The 23,268-nt window shown below is 41.3% G+C and overlaps 2 protein-coding genes across 3 annotated transcripts in view; one reads left to right on the forward strand and one right to left on the reverse strand.

Annotated features, from left to right (window-relative positions):
• Positions 1 to 526: 526 nt before the first annotated feature.
• On the reverse strand, positions 527 to 3,512 carry inab (internexin neuronal intermediate filament protein, alpha b). Its single transcript, XM_049570920.1, has 3 exons — positions 2,250 to 3,512; positions 1,622 to 1,746; positions 527 to 1,518 (listed from the first exon to the last, which is right to left on the reverse strand). Exons 1-3 carry the CDS (start codon positions 3,297 to 3,299, stop codon positions 1,245 to 1,247), a joined length of 1,449 nt encoding a protein of 482 aa, XP_049426877.1. The 5' UTR covers positions 3,300 to 3,512; the 3' UTR covers positions 527 to 1,244.
• Positions 3,513 to 7,484: 3,972 nt separating this feature from the next.
• nt5c2b (5'-nucleotidase, cytosolic IIb) overlaps positions 7,485 to 23,268 on the forward strand; it is a 28,001-nt gene continuing 12,217 nt past the window's right edge. For both annotated transcript variants that reach the window (XR_007448899.1, XM_049570917.1), the window contains exons 1-4: positions 7,485 to 7,682; positions 10,988 to 11,107; positions 16,697 to 16,770; positions 22,978 to 23,095. Coding sequence is in view for 1 of the 2 variants with exons in the window: in XM_049570917.1 (XP_049426874.1) it covers positions 11,007 to 11,107; positions 16,697 to 16,770; positions 22,978 to 23,095 (293 nt within the window). In the remaining variant the exon portion in view is untranslated. The remainder of the gene's footprint in view (positions 7,683 to 10,987; positions 11,108 to 16,696; positions 16,771 to 22,977; positions 23,096 to 23,268) is intronic.

Raw genomic sequence — 23,268 nt, forward strand, 5'->3', positions numbered from 1 at the left:
CCTTCATAGCACGTTGTGCAAACTGTTTACCACGTTTGGTAGTTTTGACATTCCTATATAAGTGCCTTAAAGAGGTTTTTGTACTTCTTATCTTCAGAGCGTCAACATCTACTTAAGTCACATCCTACAGTAATAGTCTCAAATCTAGCCTACAGGCTAACAAGCACTTGTCTATTACAGTTATGAGTGTTGTGCACGATGATGCTCGGCATGGTAGATGGAGGGCATGAGCAGGCCTTTTGACTCTGAACAATGGATGAGCAACAGGCCGATGGATTCCATGCAAGCATGACATCTACATACACCATGCAAATTTTGCTTCCATAATACGTTTGTTTTCTTGTTTGCTTCGAATCTCATTTAAAAAGCAACGGGAATCCACTTTTGAGAGCGGAACTTCAGCGGGAAAGTTTAAAAGGGAGCTGAAAGAGAACGACTCTTTCATACTGTTGTCATGCAGACCTGACTGCACCACAGTCAAACCACTGAGGCATTGTGCAGGGAGACATTTTGCTCATGGACTCCATTTTTAGGAACTCGAACTAATGGCTCAGCAAGACACTATCATTTATTATGGTCGATTTTGGCTGGTTTCCTTTGACTGTAGACTGTGTGCTTCCTCACTAAACTGCCATAGTAATATCTTTATGTATTGAATAAGTGGACGCACACACACATGCTTCCATTGGAATGTGTTGAGAGTATCTCACAGCTTGTGGTAGTAGTGAATGACCGGAGATATTATCTACCGTGTTTCAGTATCACATATCGATGTAACATCAGACCAAAGTGTTTAAGACCGGTTGAGTATTTTATCTCGAAAGACCATAGTTCTATAAGAGATGCTACTTAAGTGCTTGTTATTGTTTGATGTTGAGTGTGTGAGGGAGACAGAGAGAGCACAGATGTAGAGTGGTTTGTAAAGAGTGATGGTTACAGTAGAGTTATAATGGATTTCCTTTGGGGAACACATGTGGGGGGAGAAATGGGAAAGGGAAGGATAAACCCAGGTAAAACAAACACCTGCACTCTACGCACTTGTGGACATCCAATGCACAACAGTGCAGACAGAGACCATGATCTTACTGTGCTTATAGTGAAGAGGCAAACTATCATCTTAGATCCCCACAAGTGCTTAAGTGCAAAAGCTCAGGGTTTGTTTTAGCATGGGAAATGAGGAGAGGTATAGGTTTGCAAAGGTAGAGGGAAGCTTCAGGGGTCAAAAACAAGCTTACAGCAGACTCTTAGTTTTTCTGATTGGTGGGAATGTCGCTGGGGTCTTGCGGCTTCTCCATCTTCTTGGTGGTGATCACTGTCTCCTCATAAACCTCATGCTGGGACACCTTGCCTCCAGACTTGCCCTGCTGCTGCTGCTCCTCATCCTTGCTCTTGGAGCCCTTGCCAGAGCTGGTGTAAATACGGGCCTGGTAGTTGTAGCCTTGCCCAACACTTGCGCTCACGGAGCCAGGGTAGGTGATCCCTGTCCCGATGCGGGTTTCCTCTCCCTCAAGTAGTTTCCTGCATAATGGAGAATGGAAGGCAGGGTTAGAAAGGATAGATAAGCACTTAATGTCTCAATCTTTGTGGTTTTAAATCCCATGCGAGTTGTGTTTGAGCCTACCTGTAGGCTGCAATTTCAATATCCAGTGCCATCTTGACATTCAGCAGATCCTGGTACTCCCTCAGGTGACGAGCCATCTCACTCTTAGTGGCCCTCAGGTCATTCTCCAGCTCTACCATGTTGTCCTACAAAAGGACAGTCAAACAATGCAGGAGAATTAGGCCATGACTCAAGATTAAAAAAAAAGTTACTCAGACATCATAATCTCTGACCTTATTTTTCCTGGAGGATTATTCTCAGTGCCCAGACAAAGACCTCTGTCAGTCCTATTGTTACCCTACAGTGTGTAGCTGGGGATTCCTGTCGTTTATGAGCAATATGGGTTGAAATGTTTGTCCTAAAAAACACACTCTCAGCTGGGAGTGATGAATCCATTTAGAGCATATACCCAGTCAGTGGGCGTTGTCAGATGCAGCTGCTGAGCGCGCTGTCCCAGGGGAATGAGTTTCAGCACCACGGACAGAGCTCAGCTGCTCCTCATACTCATATTGCTCAATAAAAAAAAACACTAAGCAGCATTCATGTCGATGTAAACAAAGTTTTACAAGGTTAAAAATAAATGGCTGGCTTCCTATTCGGCTATTACACCTTAGACAGACGGTTAACAAGTCATTGAAAAGGTGATTACCTGGTAGTTTCCGATCTCCACACTGTGCCTCTCCTCCATCTCCCGGAGCTGCTTTTCCAGAGACTCGTTGGTTCCCTTCAGACTCTCTATCTCGATGGTCTTGGACTGCAGCTGCCTCCTGAACTCGTTGGCTTCCTCCCTGCTGGCGCGGATGGCGTCGTTACTCCGGGTGGCCTGTTCGGACAGGTCGGCGAACTTGGTCTTGTACCATTCCTCGGCGGACTGCAGGTTCTTGGATGCCATGGACTCGTACTGGCCTCGGATCTCTTTGAGGGCAGAGGTGAGGTCCGGCTTGGACACCTCCATCTCCACGGACACCTGGGCAGCTTGGATCATGTCCGTCAGCTCGGCCACCTCCTCTTCGTGCACCTTCCTGAGGAAGTTGATCTCATCCAGCAGAGATTCCACCTTCTTCTCCAGGTCCAGGCGCACCATGGTGGCATCATCCACATCTTTCTTGAAAGCCTTGAGGGTGGCCTCCGCGTCCTCCCGGGCACGGTACTCCTCTTCGTATTTCCCCCTGAGCTTCTGCAGGTCATCTTCGATACAATCCCTCTCGATGATGAGCTGGGACTTCTCCCCGTTCAGCTCCTCCAGCTGGGAGCGCAGCTCACGGATCTCTTGTTGGTAAAGATCGGCCAGGCGGGACGGCTCGGTCTGCCGCTGGCGCAGGGCAGTCAACTCCGTTTCCAGCACTTTGTTATGCTGCTCCAAGTTGCGCACTTTATCGATGAACATTGCAAAGCGGTCATTAAGACCCTGCATTTGCTCCTTCTCATTGGTGCGGATGATTTTGAACTCATTGTTGAGGACACTGCTCTGTGTCAGGTCGAAGGTTTCCAGTGGCATGGATGAATAGGAGCGGCCGGACTTTCTGTTGTACGCGCCCAGGGATGAGACGTTGCTCCGGGATACAGAGGAGGACCGGTACCCTGCCCGTGAGGAGGATACATTTATCCCTGACCGGGATGGAGAGGACGAATAACGGGGAGAATCCCCGAAAATCTTTCGGTAGGAGGAGGAGGAAAAGACTTCAGATCCGTAGCTCATCGTGGCGTGTATGGAGACAGAGCAGTGCAGTGGGCGCGCCTCCTTTTTATAGGGGGACCAGCCCAATCACTCATTAATGCCCGAGGGTAACATCCAGACTCAGTTCTTTCACATGCGTCAGGTTGTAGTAAATATACGAAACATTGCTGATTATTGTGCTAAAGGTGAATTTTACTTATTGGTGTAACTATAATTAGTCTGCAATAATCCTGACATTGGTCCAGATGTGCGCATGTTGGCACTGCTCTTTGTGTGGAGCAGATGGAACTGTCCTTTTTGGCGCAGTGGTGCGTCAGTGTTTGATCGCTTGTTGCACATTTATACTTGGAATACAGAATAAAATTAAAATATTATTTGTTATTAATAAGGCAATCTCGAGCCTATAGTGTTTCCGTAGCTGTGGTTTTTTAAATACCTCTAAGATTTCTCAGAGATTTCCACACTAAATCCAAATGCACACCACGACTACCAGTGCACAGCGGTAATTCAATGCATAATGATGACGGTGCACTTTACTTCAAACTTTCTTTTCCACAAAATCTCCTCTACATCTACAGTTTATTCTGATGAAATATAAACATTTAACTTATGTTTCTATTTAAAAAATAGTCTATAATTAATAATATTCTATAATAATATATAACAATGCACTCTAATTCTGTTGCACAGGTCACTAGATTTTACAGGTTTGAAACAATGTGATCATGCAGGAATATCTGTCTTTTTACCTCTTCATGTCAAACATCTAATGTTAGAATGAGGATACATGAATGAGGAGAGGCTTAAAATGGCATGGGTTTCACTTGAAACTTTCAGATTTGTGCACCTGCTGACCGGTATCAACAGAGTAAATGAGGATTCTTACAGTAAGTCCTAGTGTTGGCCTTAAAGTGGCTCTTTCAACAAGAAGAAGAAGTTTAAGATCTTAATCTGTATTTAAAGTTACACTTCATAAGTAAATAAAAGTGGTTTGATTATGTGTTTTGTTTGGTGCACATTCAGTGTTGCTCAGCATCCCTTAAAAACAGCATCCCACTGACAGGCCTTTGCTGCCCTCTGTTGTCAAATTGCAGTTCACTGCAGGCAAACATGAAGATTTAAATTGTCATAGATGATCATGTTTAGCTGAAAGGATGATGGATCAACTGACAGACTGATGGGCTACAGCAATATTCAAACGTTCAAATATGTCAAACAGTAAAATGTTACCCTGCAAGCCAAATTCTTGTGACAGGGGAGGCACGTAGTTAAAATGACAATGTCAACAGAACGCAATTTATTCCCCAAATTATCTGGAGAAATGCATCTTTGACTTTGTGCTGGTTAGTGCACTGACTTTTAGCTTTAGGGGTGTTTGAGGTTGTTCAGATCCATACAGACTCACAGCCCCTTTCATATTTCCCTTTATTTTAGTACAATGTGGCCTGTCAATGGCAATAAACTGTTGGCTAAATTTAGATGTTAACGGAAACTGTAAAACTGAAACCTGTAAATGAAAACTGAAAGCCACAGCTGTAACCTCAAAGTCATTGTTTCATTGCAGACCCACACACAAGAGAGATGGTTTCATTTATTTATTTGAGGTCCAGTGAGGTAAACTCTACAGTATTTCACTAAAAAGCAAAGAATTCAGAAATGAATACAAACTTGTGCATCAGAGCTTTCTAATCACTAATCACCTCACGACCCTTCAGATATTTCTGGTGACCCTTTGGAAGCGGCCCGACCCCTCGGTTGGTCTCTGTCTCTCTGTCTTTCAACCCAACCAGTAGAGGCAGATGGCCGTACACTCAGAGCCTGGTTTCTTTCAATTAAAGGGGGGTTGTGTTCCTTGCCTTGCTTGCTCATGGGGATGATGTTGGATCTTTGTACATTAAAGAGCATAGTTTTGACCTGCTCAACATGAAAGTGTCATGAGAGGTCTTGATGAACTATCTCTACTATCTCGATCAGCTACACCAGCAGTCTGCTACTTATGCATTATTGCATCAGTATCTACTTGTGATAACGTCACACATGATAGGCAAGTCTTAAAAGATAAATTTCAAATCTTTTAATTTCAAATTTCATTTGAAGCTGTGGACTGAATCAAAGGGTCTGACGTCCTCTGGAAGGCTGTTCCACAGATGAGGGCCGATGACACTGAATGCAGCATCACCGTACTTTTCAGTTCTTCTCTGGGGGACATTTAGGTCTACTAAGAGTTACTAATCAAAATGTTGGTGACTACAAAAGGGGTTTCTTTTAAAGATATTAATATTGGTAAAAAGCTGATACATAGAATAAAACACTGATTCTGTTGCTTTGCATCTTTTAGCTGAGCAGGCATGCCTTCTTTTGGCATAGACTATTTCTGGACATTTTTCAGCTTTATTGTTTAAAATGGCGGTATCAAACCTACATCCGGCCCACCAAAGGGTCCTATCTGGCCCTCTAGATGACTGAGAAGAACAGCCTGATGTGTGAAGTGACAAAGACATACTGTTGAATTTGCACATCATTTTTCTTTCTTCTTTGTTTGACGGATGAACATTTTCAGAATGAAAGAAAAAAAATGAAGGGGTTGTTATTTAAAGGTTATTATGCAGTGGTTTCGAGGGTGCGGCCCACTTGAAATCATAGTAGCTGGGCAGCAGGGAAAAAGCTCTGACCAGAAAATGGACGATTGCACGCTGGTCCTACAATAAATGGATAGATGTGACAATGGAGATTTACATGATGGAGAAGGTTACTTTCTCTGTATACCTGAAGATGGACATTTTCATACAACAGTGGGAGAAATGGGTGCAATATGTTCAGCCTCTAAGGCCTGGTTTTTGTTAAGATAATCACTTGAAGGAACATCCTGAACTGTTTTCTCAATTGTTTTCTCTTATCTGTCCAGATATTGCACAGTGATGTGCAATCTGTAAAGCTAAACAAGCATTTTATTTACTCTGTTTTATTTCACTCTAGTCTTTATCTCTGCCTCTCTGGTTGCAAATAGTTAGTAGTTGCTACAGTTGTTAAATCCCCTTTTTATGGCCTTGCTTTGGAAATGGACAGAAAGTATTAGTCAATGGAAATGAAGACGAGGGTGAGAGGCATTATTTGAGATACAAGATTATTTTTTCAAGTCTGCCATCTTTATACATGGGTGTTGGTCTTTTTATTTAATTATTTTTATTTATGTATTGGTCTCATTTACTTATTTACTTACTTATTTGTAATTTTTTTTTCTCACACTGACTATACATTTATTGGCATTGACAAAGGATGTGTTAACACTGCAAAAATAAAAAGAAAGTTTAAAAAAAGAAGAAAGAACTGTATGTGGCCCCTGAACTACAATGAGTTTGACACCCCTTGTGACTTTATTAAAAAGCAATTAACCATTAAATTGCATCATTAGTATTGATATAGTGACATTGGAGGATCAATTAGTTACTTTTAAAAGAGGCCAGTTGGTCAGATATTAATGGGTTAGATGTTGCTGTGTTTCTACAGACAGACATATTTACTTGTTTGTCTTATCACAAATATCAAAATTTGTGACCGCGCCAAAATTCTACAGAGGAAGGGCTATGTTTTGGTAACAGCTGCTATTAAAATGTTAAAAAGTATGGCAAAAAATGTTAAAGCTGAAACTCCTATTTGAGTCCCAGAATCTGTCAGTCAGTCACAAAATTTTGGTGCAGTGCCTGTTAAGACTTTATACAGCACTCGAGGACAACATTTTCCTCAATCTTCTCACTTAACTTAAGAGGAGTTAGGTTAAGAATTTAAATGTATTATTTCCATCTGTGAACATGAGCTACTCTCTCTCAAGTCAGAAGAAGTCACATTTGTTTTAAAAGCAATCAGAAGTCATAACCAAGTGAACTTAGTCACATTACTTTGATGAAGTAATTAAAAAGTTACATCACTTATTATATCTTGGCAGGGTAATCTGTAATCCATTTCAGAAGTAACTTTCCCATCACTGGTTTCAGTTGAATAAATGAATGTCAGTGATGTGCTGCAGGCCCACTGACAGCAAATCAAATCTTGCAACAAGACAAATGGAAGCAGTCAAGGTGTCTCTCTTTACCTTTATCTAGTCAACTGATAACGGATGCAGTCACGTGTCTCTGCCACGACGACACATAGTCCCGCCCCATCTTGACTGACAGCAGCGAAGCCCCGCCCCCTGAACGTCTCATAACAACAGCTGGTAGCAGGGAGAGAAAGAGAGACAGCAGAGAGCAGCCACAGCAGGAACAAGTCATCTGCTGCCTGGCTTTACAGTGAAGACAGCAAGAAGAAAACACAACGTTAGAGAAATATTTCCTCCGACTTTCACACAGCTCAAGGCGCATGCTCAGACTAACTGACGGTGCAGTTGTTTTATCCAGGAACTCAGAGGTGAGTACAGTAACGACAGTCAGAGCTAAACGCAGTCAAATCTACCCCGACACTTTGGGGCTTTTGTTTTTTGCATCAAAGCCAGCTAACGCGTTAGCTTTGTGTCCGTATCACTTTTTTGGCTCGTCCTTTCTCAGCAATGTCAGATAAAACAAGAGCGGGACGACAGTTAGCTTAGCTTTTTACAGTTCAGCAGATAACGGGACGTTGGTTGGAACGTTAACAACGGTTTCCTTTGCTGTTAGCTTGTGCAGATACTTTTCCAGTAGCTTAGGCTAATCTCTCATCGTCTGTTTAGCTGAATATTTACACAACTAAAGACTATTCAAACGTACCGGTATATGACATCCCATAATGAGTGACAGTCAATGCTGTGCGTCTGAGACAAACGTCGACCCCACTCTCATGAGACTGACCCGAGGCTACAAAGCCTGTTATAAGTTGTGTTGAGCATTTTTTCCACTCACTGTTTGTACTGCAGTCGTGCAGGTTTGCTCTCTGCTTGGCTGTGAATCTCTCCAAGCCAGAGCTCCCTTCAGACCCCAGTGGACCAGTTCATACTGTGGGCCAAGGTGTCATAAAGGCATCAAGAATAATAAATATGCATTAAGTAGACTGAAAATAGGTTTTAACACTGTGTAAGATATGTCATGTCTAACAGAAAGGCTCCTGATATACTTTATCCTACATTTGGCATTCTGCTCTGAGTCATATTGCTGTACTACACTACGATGTCATATCTTACTCTAAATTATACTATATGCTATGTTATTAGAGCTGCAACGATTAATCGATAAATTGTCGATTATTAGATTAATTGCTAACTAATTGATAATCCAGCTTCTTAAATGTGAATATTTTCAGGTTGCCTTACACCTCTATGACAAAAAATGATTAACTTTGGGTTGAGGGCAACACAAGACATTTTAGGATATCACCCTGGGCTTTGGGAAACACTGATCAACATTTTTCACCATTTTTAGACCAAACTTATCAGTTTAGCCTTTGCAACCTGAGCAAATTGGCCTTGATTTCTTTTGAAAACATGGGGAAAAAGTCAATGAGTGAATGAAAGAAGGAATGACCTCAAAAAAACTGGAAAGAAATTATTAAAAAGAGAAAATTAAAAACAAGAAATTTAGTTAAAACAAAGAACTATCTGAAAAGAGTGTTTACAAATTAAAATAATTCTGTAGCATAATTTTAAAATATAATAACAATAATAATTACTATAAATGTAGTTTTCCCTAGCTTTTTTCCATTTTTTTAATTTTTTTTTTTTTTTTTTAATTTGTCGGACGTTTTTTTACTATGTTGCCCATTGCCTTTTTCCTCACATTTTTGAAAGAAATCACACTTATTTGCTCAGGATTCAAAGGGTTAAATATTTGTGAAAGGCGTCTGAAAGCAGCACAAGAAAAGTGATGTCCCTCCAGGTTTCAAAGGGTTAATTAAAAAGATAATCAACAGATTAATTGACAATGAAAATAATTGTTCTATAGTATTGTACCATATCGTTCTATAGTATTGTACCATATTATACTGTTTTATGTTAATATGTTACACTGACTCTCGCATTATATTCTATTATATTAATGCAGACAAAGAGTAAGCACCGTAACTTAAAAATAGTGAATGTTGTGTACACTGTTGACACAGACATGTTGACTCTGCTGCTGTTGATCACATTGCTGTCACTTTACCATGTCAGTTTCTATTCTCCTCTTGTTTTTATTGTTATTGTTATTATTATTATTATTATTATTATTATTTCTTTCCTCGTACCACTGCAATGATTGAATTCCCCGGCTGGGAATCAACAAAGATTCATCTTGTCCTATACAACATTAGAGTTCAGAATGTAAAAAAACAAACAAACAACATGTTGATGAAGCATTTGTTTGCTCTCCTGTAAAGCGGCAAAGTCAACACTGATGACAGTGTTGTGATACCCTCATGCAGTGTTTGTTGACAACTTGCCTCGGCCTCAACGTGCAAGTCTCATTTGCATTTGTGCTGGCACCGAGTGCAAGACAGCTGACCTCGGCCTGTTCCTTCCTGCAGCCCAGCCTCTCCATTGACAGTAGGGGAGTGATAGAGTGTCAGCATGGGGAGGAAAAAAAAACACTCACAACCCTGGCCACAAAAACAAGAACAGGCTTTCATTCAACTAAAGTAGAAATTCATGACTCTTTCCACAGATTTGTGTTTCTCTTCCTTGACCTTTGGTTGGATCCAAGCCTATTTGTGTGTCATCTGGTGCATTAACCAAACAGACATCATCATTTTATTTGGGTCTTGCTTATTATGGCTTTATTATTTGACTCCACCTTGTGAGTGAGACAAGATGTTTTTGTGCTCGGCTGTACTACTGTAACATGGTACATTAGGCAGGATATGCTGGATCTCAATAATTTGTTCCGTCTCCTAATGAAGAGAAGATAATATACACCTGTAGTGATCTTCCAGAGCAAAGGCAGCACAGACATAGTGAGAAAGTGAAAGAATAAATCATATGAGGTATAACTAGAACAAAAATAGAATTAAATGTAAAACAGAAAAACTATTAAAAAACACATTAACAAAAAACATCTGGAGACAAAAAATGCAGTGTAAAATGACAGTTTATGTTACAGTAGCAGCAGGGTCAGCAAATCCATGTTCACAGTGTACACCAGACTGATGATATGATTAATTAAAACTGTGGCGCCTAGTGCTTGTCTGTATTAATATAGATATTTAGTATAAATATAACATAGAATATGATGCAAAAATCAGATGAGAAAGAAGATGGAATTGAACAGAGTACCAAATATAACACACTATTAATACTGTACAGTAAAATATATAACAGAATATATCAGCACACAGTTTATAGTAAGGTATACCTAATAGGCGTACAACTGAGCAGTCAATGAAAAATGAACCCAGTGACCTCACTGGTCTGACCTCGTATGTACTGTACGTACTATTTAACCCTTCCTCTGCTCCCCCAACGTGACCTTTATTTGCAGTTTGAGGGCACAACCTAATTAAATGATGATGAATAAACTGGTTACTTAACAGTTAATATCTCCTCACTGTCAGTGTTGAGCACAGCACACACATGTAGACATAATAGGTGTAACTTCTTCAAAGTTATTAAACATTCAAAGTTTATACTGGTTGTAACTGGGATTGTCGTCCAGTTAGTCTTGTTCCACCAGCTTAAACTGGCACAGTTGTAATTAAGAGTGACTTGAATGAGATCACACCATTTAAAAAATTTGACTGTGTTTTTAATGTGTTGCTTTCCCTCTCCCCAGACACTGAACGGTTTTAAAGATGACCACTTCATGGAGTGACAGACTGCAGAACTATGCAGACTTGCCTGCCAACATGGACGGCGTGACGATGAAAAAATACAGAAGAGAGCCATACCACAGGTAAGACACATATGTAGAGGCATAAGGTGCATATCTGATTATGTGAACGGGGACACACATCCAGGTGGGGTACTTGAGTGTTGTATTTCGACAAGTGAGCAGCTAGATGAAAATGAGGAAAAGGAGGAATCATTTTTGGAAGTTAAAACTTGCTTACACGATTATTTTTTTTATATACTTTATTAATCCCCCTGAGGGGAAATTCAATTTTTTCACTCCGTTGTCATTAACACACAGGTCTGAAAGACACACACATGCACAAACAGGACCTATACGTGCACAAAGTGGAGAGATGTCAGAGTGAGGGGCTGCCTTGGTCAGGCACCCCGAGCGGTTGGGGGGGTTTGGTGCCTTGCAATTTCCTTTGGGATTAATAAAGTACCTACCTACATTGCTCAAGGGAACCTCGGCAGTGCCCAGGAGGTGAGCTGGCACCTCTCCAGCCACCAGTCCACGCTCTATATTTGGTCCGGACGGGGACTCAAACAGGCAACCCTCCGGTTCCCAACCCAAGTCCCTGGACTGAGCTACTGCCGCCCAGTCTCGAACAAAGTAGCCTCTGAACATCAAAGCCCAGCTTCAAAGATTGACAAGTAGTCCATGTTATTTCCATGTAGGCCATACATCCATAGAGTTTGTTTCCATTTATCAAAAAAGGGCCATGCTGTTGACAAAAATTGTTCAACAAATTGACTGTGGTCATTGACGCCTGGACGGAGTCAGGTCCACTGCTCTTTATGGCTTCCCTAATCACAATCCTAAATATCACTGAGCAGTCAGAGAAATGGAAAGTGGGGTTCTGTCTTTTTACTTCCCCCAGAACTGACCAAAAGTATGTTTGTCTTATTATTATTATTTATTAACAGTGGGTCAAATTCAAAGTGAATGGATGGCCAAATATCCATCACATAGATTCAGAAATGTATTTCTTTGCTGTGAAACAGCCATTAAGACTGTCAACTTTTGTACATTCTCTACATTGTTTCGCTTCTTTATTGTGTTTTATAATGGAGTCAAATGTCACTAACCGACCAGACAACTTGAGTGTCGTATTTTCTGGTATGTACTGGCTTTTACTTGGACAGCAGTAGTAGTTTCTCTTGTTGTTCTAAAGGCATTGCACTTGGTAATCATTGATTATTTAGGGTTTCTATTATTGTGCAGTTATGTTTATCCAATTATTTGCAGTCTTACATTTCCCATTACCTTTCATCAAGTGAATACAAAGCAGGTTTTGCTGGCTTAGAGTTCACATATGCTCCACTAGTGTTTTGGGTGTGGTTTTCTGACTGCTGTGCTAAATTCCTCTCTGCCTCAGGGCAAAATGGCACCAGACTGATGCGGTCCCTGGGAGTGAGTGCATGAATCCAGAGCTTGTAGTCGGCTTGAAGGCAAAGATGATACCCTCCTCATGTAGTTGTTTTATGAACTCACACAATAGGAGAGTCATACCATAGACAGACTTCCTTGTTCCTGCACCTGCTGACTGGAAATGCCCTGTCGTCACAGTGGTTGAAAGGCTCATGTAGTAAAGCATGTAGTCTCTGTGTTGCGGTTTAATGTTTAACTCAGCCGAGGAAATGCATGTCCACTGGGCACTGCTGTTTTCATACACCCTTATATAATATGTCGTGCTCACAGAGATTATTAAACTGTCACTCATCTGTCAGTTCTGCATGTGCTGACATAAGTCACCCAGTCGGTGATCTCTCCACACCCTCTTCAGACACATGCATGCAAACAATGACACGTGCACAGTTAACAAAGGTACAAAGGTGCTTTTGAGCTTGTTCCGACAGTGTTTGTGTTGATTTTGGCGGCCACTGTGGACACAAGCAGTAGTGTTTCCTGGGATGAACACTGCATTCCACATCATGTAGAGATATTGATCTGGATCGCACGTTCATTCATTTGGAAAGCAAATGAAGGAAGGACGGAGGTTATTTTTTAATATGTAAAACCACATTTTGCAGTGTATTTCATAAATAAAACAGAGATATGCAACTGTGGAAGGCAAAGGGCCAATTCAGGATCAGTTTTGAGTCCTTTCAAATCCCTCATTTGTCTCTTGCTGTTGAATGGCCGACCAGTGTTGTCTCATGTTTTAGCCCGCACTCTATTTTTGTGCCCTTTAGCTTTTTCCTCGTTGGTCAGATATTTTCTATTCCTCTTTGCTGATCAGGTCCCAGTATCAGCTATAGCCACAAAATGTAATGTCAACAATAAAATTGACGAAAGAGGAAACTCTTTGCTTCCTTTTAACTGGCTAACAAACTACTCACTGCAACACTTTGCCTCAGAAAATGTAAACACAGACTACTCCTGTCTGGGTGCTGTAAATTGTTTCGTCTAATTTCACTGGGATTAGGACCAGGAAACAAGCACCAAGAATAGCTATATAGAAATAGCCAATCATCTTGCTGACAAAGGCATCAATATGAAACCGAGACTGTTTGATCAACAGTTAAAATTCCTTGTAGCTGCTTTAATTGAATTAACCAAGGGTGTTTGAACTGTTCAGTAATTCTTTTACAATGCAAGAGACCATCAAAGGTGACCTTTGTTTATCTCGCAGACAGACAAAGACCATTCTTTCAAAGTAAGAGCTCAGCTGTAGCTATGCAGCCTGACAGTGAGCGGTGTATCACATAGCAGAGGGCTGACGACTCTGCCCAGCACAGATAAACTTTCTATCTCAGGGAGTCGAATCACTGTCTGTGTGAGATTAGAGAGCAGTGGAAAAAATCTGGCTGATTGTCGCACAGCTGCGCTCAAATGGAGCAGAAGTTGTTAAGGGATTCTGTCGTAGGTGTGGTGTGGCCTGTGTGGGATATTTGAGGCAATAGTGTTGTCAGCGGGCCCAAAGTCGAGGCTAACTGTGGTAATCAAGTCACCCCCACCCATGGGCGAGCTTAGGAGAGGCATGATCTCACTTAAGTTATGACTTATGGTTGTCCTTTACTGCACCTCCCACATGCATAGGGCAAGATGTGAAATGACAACAGCTCAACAAAATAGAAAAGACTTACGTTTTAATCCCTCTTTGGAAAAGATCTATGCTTGAAATAGGGACAGTAAAATAGTACATTTGTTTTTATTGAGGCGTACCTCTGCTTTAGACAGGCCATATTCTGTGGAAGCAGAATAAGGCCATAAAATTTGAATTTTATAAGCAACTGGATACAAAGATAAATACCCAGTACTAAATACTTAATATTGGGATTTAAATACTACTGATTGATAGCATTGAAAAATGTCAGTATTCAAGTTATGCTATTTCAAAAACTTGTTTTTTTTCCAGAGTTCAAGGATTTAGATAGAAAATCCAAGTGTTTTGGGTTTGAAGTCGTTCATTTGAACTTGTTTTTCTCGTATCATATGTCTGATTTTCAAGATTTTGATCTCAAATTTTGATCTCAAATTTGTGCAATTTAAGTTTTTGACTTGACTTGAATTTTAAACGCATAATAACCAATTGAATTTGCACAACTTGAACATACTTTTTTCAATATCTGACACCCCTTTTGTGAGAAAAAAACATTTTGTTATAAAATGAATGCCATGAAAGCAATTTACTAGTTATTAAATTCCATAAACAGGTATTCAGTAGCCTGTTATCGCCCCCATAAAACACACTGAAATACATAACGGAATCTAAATAAAGAAAAACCTGCTGCCCCTGTGAGAGGACTTGTGCTCCAAGTGTTTACATTGAGCCAAATCTCAGTATGGTAAGCAGCTGTTGCTCGGGCGCTGGGGCTTGCTTGATTCTACCTGACTTGTGATTGTTCTGGATGTCTTTGAGGGCCCACAAACATCATGCCGCACAACAACAACGCCTGAACGACAGCACACAACAACAGAGAATGACGCGGAATGGCCACAATCATTTTTGCAACAAGTCAGAAAATTTCTGAATGGCAAGAAAGCAAAGAGAGAGAGAGGAGGGGCGGGGGGCATTGTTTGTGGGCCAGAGCTGCCCTGTGTAGCTGGAGCAGGTCAGACCGACGGAGAGTCAAACTGAGGTTTAATTCCGCACAGAATGCATCGCCAGTCGTCTGCTGGACTTACATCTAAATGGGAACTTGTTCACTATGGATCTGCTGCCAGGTATTTTACAGCTGATACTAGAGATTGGTGAATGCGGAACGGTCGTTGTCGCAGATTAATGACAAGATGGGTTGCTTTGCAGAGTCAGTCCGTTTGAGCCTGTGTGTCAGACTGATGTGCTAGTCAGGAGTGATGTAACTTTTTTTTGCCTGTAGCCATTTACATCTTACCTCTAGCATGGCTAAATATTGACTTGTGTGGAAATATCTAGGAACATGACTACATATTCAGTTCACTCAGAGATGTTTAAGATAAGATACAGTGAGTTTGTGCCAGCAGTCACAGTTGTGCCAGCAGCGTGTGTCTTTTCTGTTGAAGCCCGTGTCAGCCAGGCTGTGTAAACATTGTCTATCACTGTGGCCGCTGTGGACCCCCAGTCTCCTGATTGATATATGAGTCAGCACAATAGGGCTGTTTCCTGGAATATTGACACGCTCAAAGCTTAAATCTAGGATTTCACCATCCCCCGGGTTAGTTAACTTCCTGTGGTTTCAGAAGACATGGTTTGAGATTACTCAAGAATTTTAAGGTCGTGTTACTGAGGTGCATTCGTGTGCTGCGTGACTGTGTGATTATGTGGTGCAATTTTAGGTAGAATTCGTAGTTTCCGATGCATGATTCATTGCTACATTTTTTTTGAGTGTGGTCATATCTGTATGTTGATGTAAATGCAAAAAGAATGTTTTGTCTCTCAGATGAAGATTAATTAAATTGTTAAGCATAGTTGTGTCACTGTACGTTATGTTCCAGTATTATCAGTTACTGTCACGACTGATGATTTTGTCGCAACATCAATCATTTTGCCTTATCACTGAGAAAATACCACCCAAATTGTAACACATAGTAACCTGCTGTTCATACCTAATGTATGATTTCAATTTTAGAATTCCTGCAATGCCAAAACTACCACTCTTTGTGCTAAAGCAGCAACAAAAAGGAGACTGTTTGTCATTTGATGTGTTTATTATTCAATATAAACAACATAGGTGAAAGCCAAACTTTAGTACTGATTTGATATAATTGAGGCCAGATGATTAAATAATGTACGCTTGACATGGCACCATGTAATGAACTCAGTTTGTGGCACAGTGTGCAGTCAAGCCGTTAAGTGAGTGCCATTGTTCTTGTGATTAGCAGAAAAGCGGCGGGCCGACTTGAATGCATTTTGGATGAAAGCACTAAATGTCAACATTAATATCCGGCGTTATGAATGAAAATGTCACAGCGCGTAAACTTGTGCCCATTTCATTGTGCATTTAATTGACTTATTGAGTTGTAGCAGTATGTTTGGTACATTTTCACATTACCAGCTTTTTCTGAATACTGAATAGACCTATTATTACGGCCCACAATCTGGGGTTATAGTGGGTCCATTCAGTTAGTGACACAGCTTCTTTTGAGTCTGCCAGAATAAATGCTAATCTCATTGTTGAATGTGGCATTGCAACTAAAACATTTACCTCAACTTGTTTCCTGCAGAGTGTTTGTCAACAGAAGCTTGGCAATGGAGAAGATTAAGTGCTTTGGCTTTGATATGGATTACACTTTAGCAGGTAAGTTGAACACACACTCACCTAACCAGTCACCATCAGTGCTGAAACTGCTGAATGTGAGGTTTTTACACTTCAGGCTCTGGCAAACACTTTGACATTATCTCTAACGTTTAGTAGCTCAAATAAATATGATTTAAACTGAAAAGACAATTGATACAATGAATAGTTATTAAAATAATCAGTAGGTCCAACACTATGCACAACTATTGGTACTTTTAAATGTTTGTTACGCAGTCAGACTGGGCCAGAGGGTTGCACAGCAGATCCTGTGTTTACATGGATTATCTGTCCTTTTTTTCATATTAATAATAGTCCAAATGAGCAAGTGTGACTTGATAAATCCAGATGGATTAAAAGGATTAGAGATACATTAAATGTATTAATGGAAGTCAATCGAAAAAGATGCATTGATTAAAAAGAGAAGAAAAAACATTTTGTTAATGCTGGGGTCCATTTGGATTTTTAGGGATTTTCTGGAATTTAAAATATGTGAAAACAAATCTCTAGTTGTTCATTTCCTTGTGTGTTTTGTGCGGATGTTAAAGTCCACCGTATCCCTTCTTGTCAACTTTATATTTGGCTACCCGACCATCCCCCCTGGAGCTGCGGCTTGTTGTCCACAAAATATTATTTAGGTCAATGCCGGTGACACATTGAGCACACTATCACACTTAGATAACAAAATGTTAATCATATCTCCCTGGCACACAAAGTCATTTGTATGGAGATGTTCTTTTTCCCACTGACCTGCACCGGGGTTGAAAATATCCTGATTTTTCATGCCACTTTGTTCTGTGACTCAGCTCCAGTTTTTAGTCTCGTCGTCTCTATAAATAACTCCTCCCTGACTTTGAAAAGCAGGTCACGTTTGTTTGTGGAGTTCACCAGTGATGGCACCCTTGAGAACGGGGATCACTCGAAGTCCCTCTCTGGCACTGCACCCCTATCCCTGTTCAGACTGCAGGAGATTTCACGGACGCTCAGCTGTTGACATGACTCTCTTTATGGGTGCTCATAACCAAGTGTTAATGTTTGCTAGAAGCGTGCCTATCATGTATCATTTGGAGGGTGTTCAGGTTTTGACCACAGAGGCACTCCATCAACGCCAGGGAGCTGGTGGTGTCACAGAATGGCTGCTGCTTAATTACAACACCCTGGCCAATTTCAGTATTTGTTTTTAGGGGGTGTTTTTCTTTAGCACTTACTTTCTGGATGAAATTGACATTGACATTACATCCAGCACGTTATTGATGGTATGACAATATGCAGAGAACCAATTTGATGATTTTATATGTCTTGAAAACTGGTGTGAGGTGTGAGAAGAACATACTGATTTCTGGCGGGGCTGTACCCGACTCAGAATTATGCCAGGTGAATCAGATTTGGCTGTTCACTACGAATATTCGAAAGTTCAGTCCATTTCTTTTTTCATACAGAGTTTGAGAGGGTCCAGTGGGATAGTGACACTCACGTTGTACAGTAAACAAGCTAACCACACTAACGACGGATCACGAATGTGCAACACCATTTTTTGCTGACACCAGATATCAGACAAAAGCCAGTGACTGTATCATAGAAGGCAGAAGATAGCGTTACTTCGGAGCCTTACTGGGCAAAACCTCTCTTCCTCTGTGCTGCAGCTGCCTGTACCAAAGAGCAGCATGAGAGTGAAGAGCGCTCACTCTGCCGCAAAATTTGTGGGTCAAAATGTCCCTGATCAAATCTCCAACTTTCAGGGGGCAGTCCTATTTTCAGGTTGGATGGCTGGAGTACATTTAGTGCTACTTTCACATGAATCAGGGAGACAGCAGACAAACAACACCTTTTAAATGGCACAGGAAAAATAAGCTGTCCGACAAAATGTCAGGGTGGTAAAACAAAACAGACATTACAATATATTGTGATGGTGATGTTGTATTGTTAACAAAGACTTAAATAAAGCAGAATAAATTGAAGTATTTCATGTTTATTTTTTATGTAATTATTCTAGTAATGTATAGTAAGTGTCCAGATTAAATTCCTTTGAAAGAACGGCAAAAAGTTGAAATATTTAAACTCTGAAAGGCAATGCCGTCTACCATCACCATTGTCGGTATTCTCTGCCTGCCTAATTTTACCGTCCTGCTCTCATCCACTAAAATGATATCCTGTTTGCTGTCTGCCGTCTGCCTGATTCCATGTGAACACAGTCGTGTATCAGGACACCTCAGACGTTCGTCACGGCGTTTCCAGACTCTTTTACGCCTGACACAGTGTGAGCCTGCTCTCATCTGCGAAGAGAACAGGGCGCCAGTGACAGACCTGCCAGTTCTGGTGTTCTCTGATGAATGCCAGTTGTGAGCACAGGTCCCACTGGAGGACGTCAGGCCTCATCCCACCCTCACGGAGTCTGTTTCTGACAGTTTGGTCAGAAACATGCACACCACTAGCCTGCTGGAGGTCATTTTGTAGGGCTCTGGCAGTGCTCTTCCTGTTCCTCCTCACACGAAGGAGCAGATACTGCTACTGCTGCTGGATTCATGCCCTTCTACGGCCCTGTCCAGCTCTCCTCGTGTAACAGCCGGTCTCCTGGTATCTCCTCCATGCTCCTGAGACTGTGCTGGGAGACTCAGTAAGGATGTGCCATCCTTGAGAAGCTGGACTACCTGTACAAACCACCTCATGCTACCTACGTGTAGTGACAAGGACACTAGCAGAACACAAAACTAGAGAAGACTCAGTCAGGAAGGATAAGGAGAGACCACCTGTCTGTAGCCACCACATGTAAAACCATTCCCTTTTTGGCTGTCGTCTTGCTTTTGTCTCTCCATTGCACCTGCTGTCACTTTGATTTGCATCAAAACAGGTGAAACTGATTCACAATCACTTGTGCTTCTTATATGGACACATTAATATCCCTTAAGTTTACTGACTTAATGTTTTACTGTGACCGTTAAGTGAACCCTTAACATGTTAAGATCAAAGGTTGCTGATATATTTACAACTGTTACAGAGCATGCATGCACGTCACACGTTTTGTAGTATTTCCTAAGAGTGTAACTAAATCAACATGGTGTGAGAAAACATTGCCTCATCTGTTCTCTGTGCTCCAAAATGGAGCAGATAGTAGCCTGCAGAGAAATGTTGCTCAAACACACAATTAAGCCCTGATTGCATTGAGAGATACACATAGTTTTGTCCTAGTTTTCCAACAGACTTTTGGCTGGAATGTAGGTCCCCGAGGCTGTGAGGCTGTAAGTTTTCTTCTTTTTCCACAATATGTTTGACGGTGTCATGAATCTGTGACAAAGGCCTACATTTTGCACATTAGTGGCCACAGACAAATTAAGACAGTAAGTTGCTGGCTTCAAATATAGATTGCTATGTGACATGGTTCAGATAAAGACACTTTATAGGATTTGGATTTAGTGGTCTATTCGTAGAAGGTTGCAGGTTGTTTATCTTATGTGTGAGGGGTGTACGTTACATTTAGGCCTGAGGTGACCTGGCCTATAAACTCTTGAGAGACACCACAGCAGTTGGAGCAGCATGAGTATAATTAACTGGCAACAATCTCATCAGAGACTCAAGGTAACAGATCCCCGAAGCTAAGGCCGCTTCTCACCCCAGCTCTAAGTACATGATCATATATGTGTGTGTGTGTGTGTGTGTGTGTGTGCGTGTGTGTGTGTGCGCACGCATAGTGACAGTGTGAGAAATGTGAGAAGGGGCTTATAGCAGGGGAGCAAAGACCCCTATAAAACAGAAATGCGAGAGAGTCAAGGACACTGTAAGCAACAATAACACAACTTCCGGTCTGCACACAAATACTGTAACTCCGACCCTTTTTAATAACATCTGTTGATGATATGTTCTTGGATGCCTCGTTTACTGGAATATGCAACTTTCCATGACTCCTGCTTCCAGTGTGGCTTTCATGGAAAAAACAAAATCACTGTGGACTTCTGCTCAAGCCTTTAAACATGTGGAATAGTGTGGGACGTTTAGAGTTACGTTTGAAAGGAATACACTGTAGGCCACGGGTGTCGTGTGTCTGTGTGGAGTTTGTAAGGGTAGGGGCTTGTTTTTCCATGTTCAGAAGTAAGATGCTTTCGGTGTCACTAATAGAGCTGCAGCTTACTCATTTTTCATCAACAATTAATCTGTCAATTATTTTTTTGATTGAACGATGAGTTGTGTGGTCTATAAAGTGTCAGAAACGCTAGGCCAATCATTGAATTCAGTCTGAATACAATGATTGGTTGGAGTTTTCTTAGAACCATATGAGAATGGTACAATTATGGGTTTTTATCTCTGGTGGAATTCCCTTACATTTTAGTGTGCCATCAGCTTATTAATAACATTTTAACCTAAACAAAGAAAAGCGTAAAATTTCCAGAAAGGTAAGTGTCCCTTTAAGATATGAACATTTAATATAATAGAAAAATACTGACGGGGCAAAACTACGTTTTGAGAAGCTTGTGAATAAGATAATTTTAGTTTAATTTTTGTCTGTTAAACTCATAAGCAATGCCTTTTTCAAGGTTTATTTTGACATATAGTAATACTTTCTAATAGTCTTGCCTAATTATTATGCAACAAAAGTACTTCCTCATCATAAATGACTAGCGTGGCTCACTTTACATAACCCAGATTGAGATTTTATTGTTGTGTGAGCAGGAGTTCCACACCAATGTCCCAAGGTCAACACGTGAAAAGCCACCCAGTGAAACAAAGAAAGAGAGTGATGATAGCAAAGGTGACAGAGGGGAAACTGCTCTTAAAATAGGTTACTTTATAGAGCCTCAGAGCTTCAGGAAGATTATGACAAGCGAGGGACGAGGCGGACGAGCAGGACGAGGAGGGAAGGCAATTTAGTTGGTGTATGCTACTGCTCTGGGCACAGGGCCCAGACCTTCAGTTTGCTGGGAGATCACAGCGGGGGGCAGAGGAGGGGGGAGGTTGAACTGCGAGAGGTTACGTGATCATAATGCAGAAACAGGATCGGGCTTATAGAGTAGGGGTGTCGATGAAAGGACAAAGCTTTACTGAACTCTTTTGTGCACGCTCATTATGCTTCTGTTTGTAACCCAGCATTAGACACAAGTGCACGCTCACACATTTTGCAGAGTAGGACGCAGATGTTTTCCTGTTTGTCCTACAGTGCTGTTCCCCCAACTAACTGTCCTCTATCCAAGCATCATCAGCCAATATTTCTTCCCCTCTGGTGGCCTTCCACCTCCCCACTGGGAGTGCAGAAAGAAGGCAACAACACAAGCGCATTCTCCTTTTGTATTTATAACATCTGACATATTCTTTTCCCAGTGTCACATAGCATTTCAATCCCCTGCCAGCCTATTCTGAGCCCTGTGTTTTTATTTTCAGAGCCCTCCCCTGCCTTGGTTTTTGGTAAATATCTGGCTCTGGCGGTGACGGGGTTGGGGGGGTTGGCTCGTAAGTCTCAGCAGGGCTCATTAGAGCTGCTGCTGAAAGTTGAGCGACTTTTTATTTTAACGCCTGATCCTGTTTCTTTATGGATTTGCGTGCAGAACATGGAGGCCCTTGTTGATGGTGGGGAGAGAGAAGGGCAACATGTGTGTGAGGGCGGGGGGTACACTGGAGAGTGAGAACATGCTGTTGTCAAAATGCTGAGACAACATCACGAACTCTCAAGTAGATGAGGCAGCCTTAGAAAAGTCTCATGTAGGTGTTGTGTAACTAACACGAGTAAGCTCCACTGAGTGTGTGTCACCTCTACAGAAACGTTGTTTGCTGTGTAATTATAGCTTCACCCACAGGTCATGTTCCTCAACTGTATACATAATACAGAGTTTATCTACATTTTACATATATAACGCCACATGTTTCACAAGCTTTCCTTTCAGCCTGTCACATAATTATTAGATTATTGAAGTTGTTGTAGATTATTTATCTGATGATGGATTGAGTAATTGTTTCTGTTCTAATTCAGTTTGCAATGACTAAAAATTACTAACAATAAAGCAGTTGTCAGAATTACCAGCTTGTTAAAGGGGCTTTATGTGAAAATCCAGAGCATATGAGTTCTAAACACTGTTCTGAACTGCACTGCACAATAATTTTAAATGTTGTCACCAAATTCTGTGGCTTCTTATTGGAGATTACACACCAAACTGCACTGCTGTATCACATGTATTGTGATCTTCCATTGGGTTAACTTAGTAAACTGTGTGTATGTTTCATTTCCAGTGTACAAGTCACCAGAGTATGAGTCATTAGGTTTTGAGCTCACAGTGGAGCGGCTGGTTTCCATCGGTTACCCCCAGGAGCTGCTCAGCTTTGTCTATGACCCATCCTTCCCCACCAGGTCAGTCCAATCACACCCCACCACACAGACATCTTGACGGTGGCTGTCAGGTTAATGGCCAACTGCCACTTTTATTGCCTCATCTCTTATCATTTTAGTCCCTTTATCGATCTAACCTCAGTGGAAATAGCCAGGATATTAAGCAAGGCTAACGGACTGAGATGAAAAGCCAT

The sequence above is a fragment of the Epinephelus fuscoguttatus genome, linkage group LG3 (genome assembly GCF_011397635.1).
Source record: "Epinephelus fuscoguttatus linkage group LG3, E.fuscoguttatus.final_Chr_v1".
Classification (NCBI taxonomy): Eukaryota; Metazoa; Chordata; class Actinopteri; order Perciformes; family Serranidae; genus Epinephelus; species Epinephelus fuscoguttatus.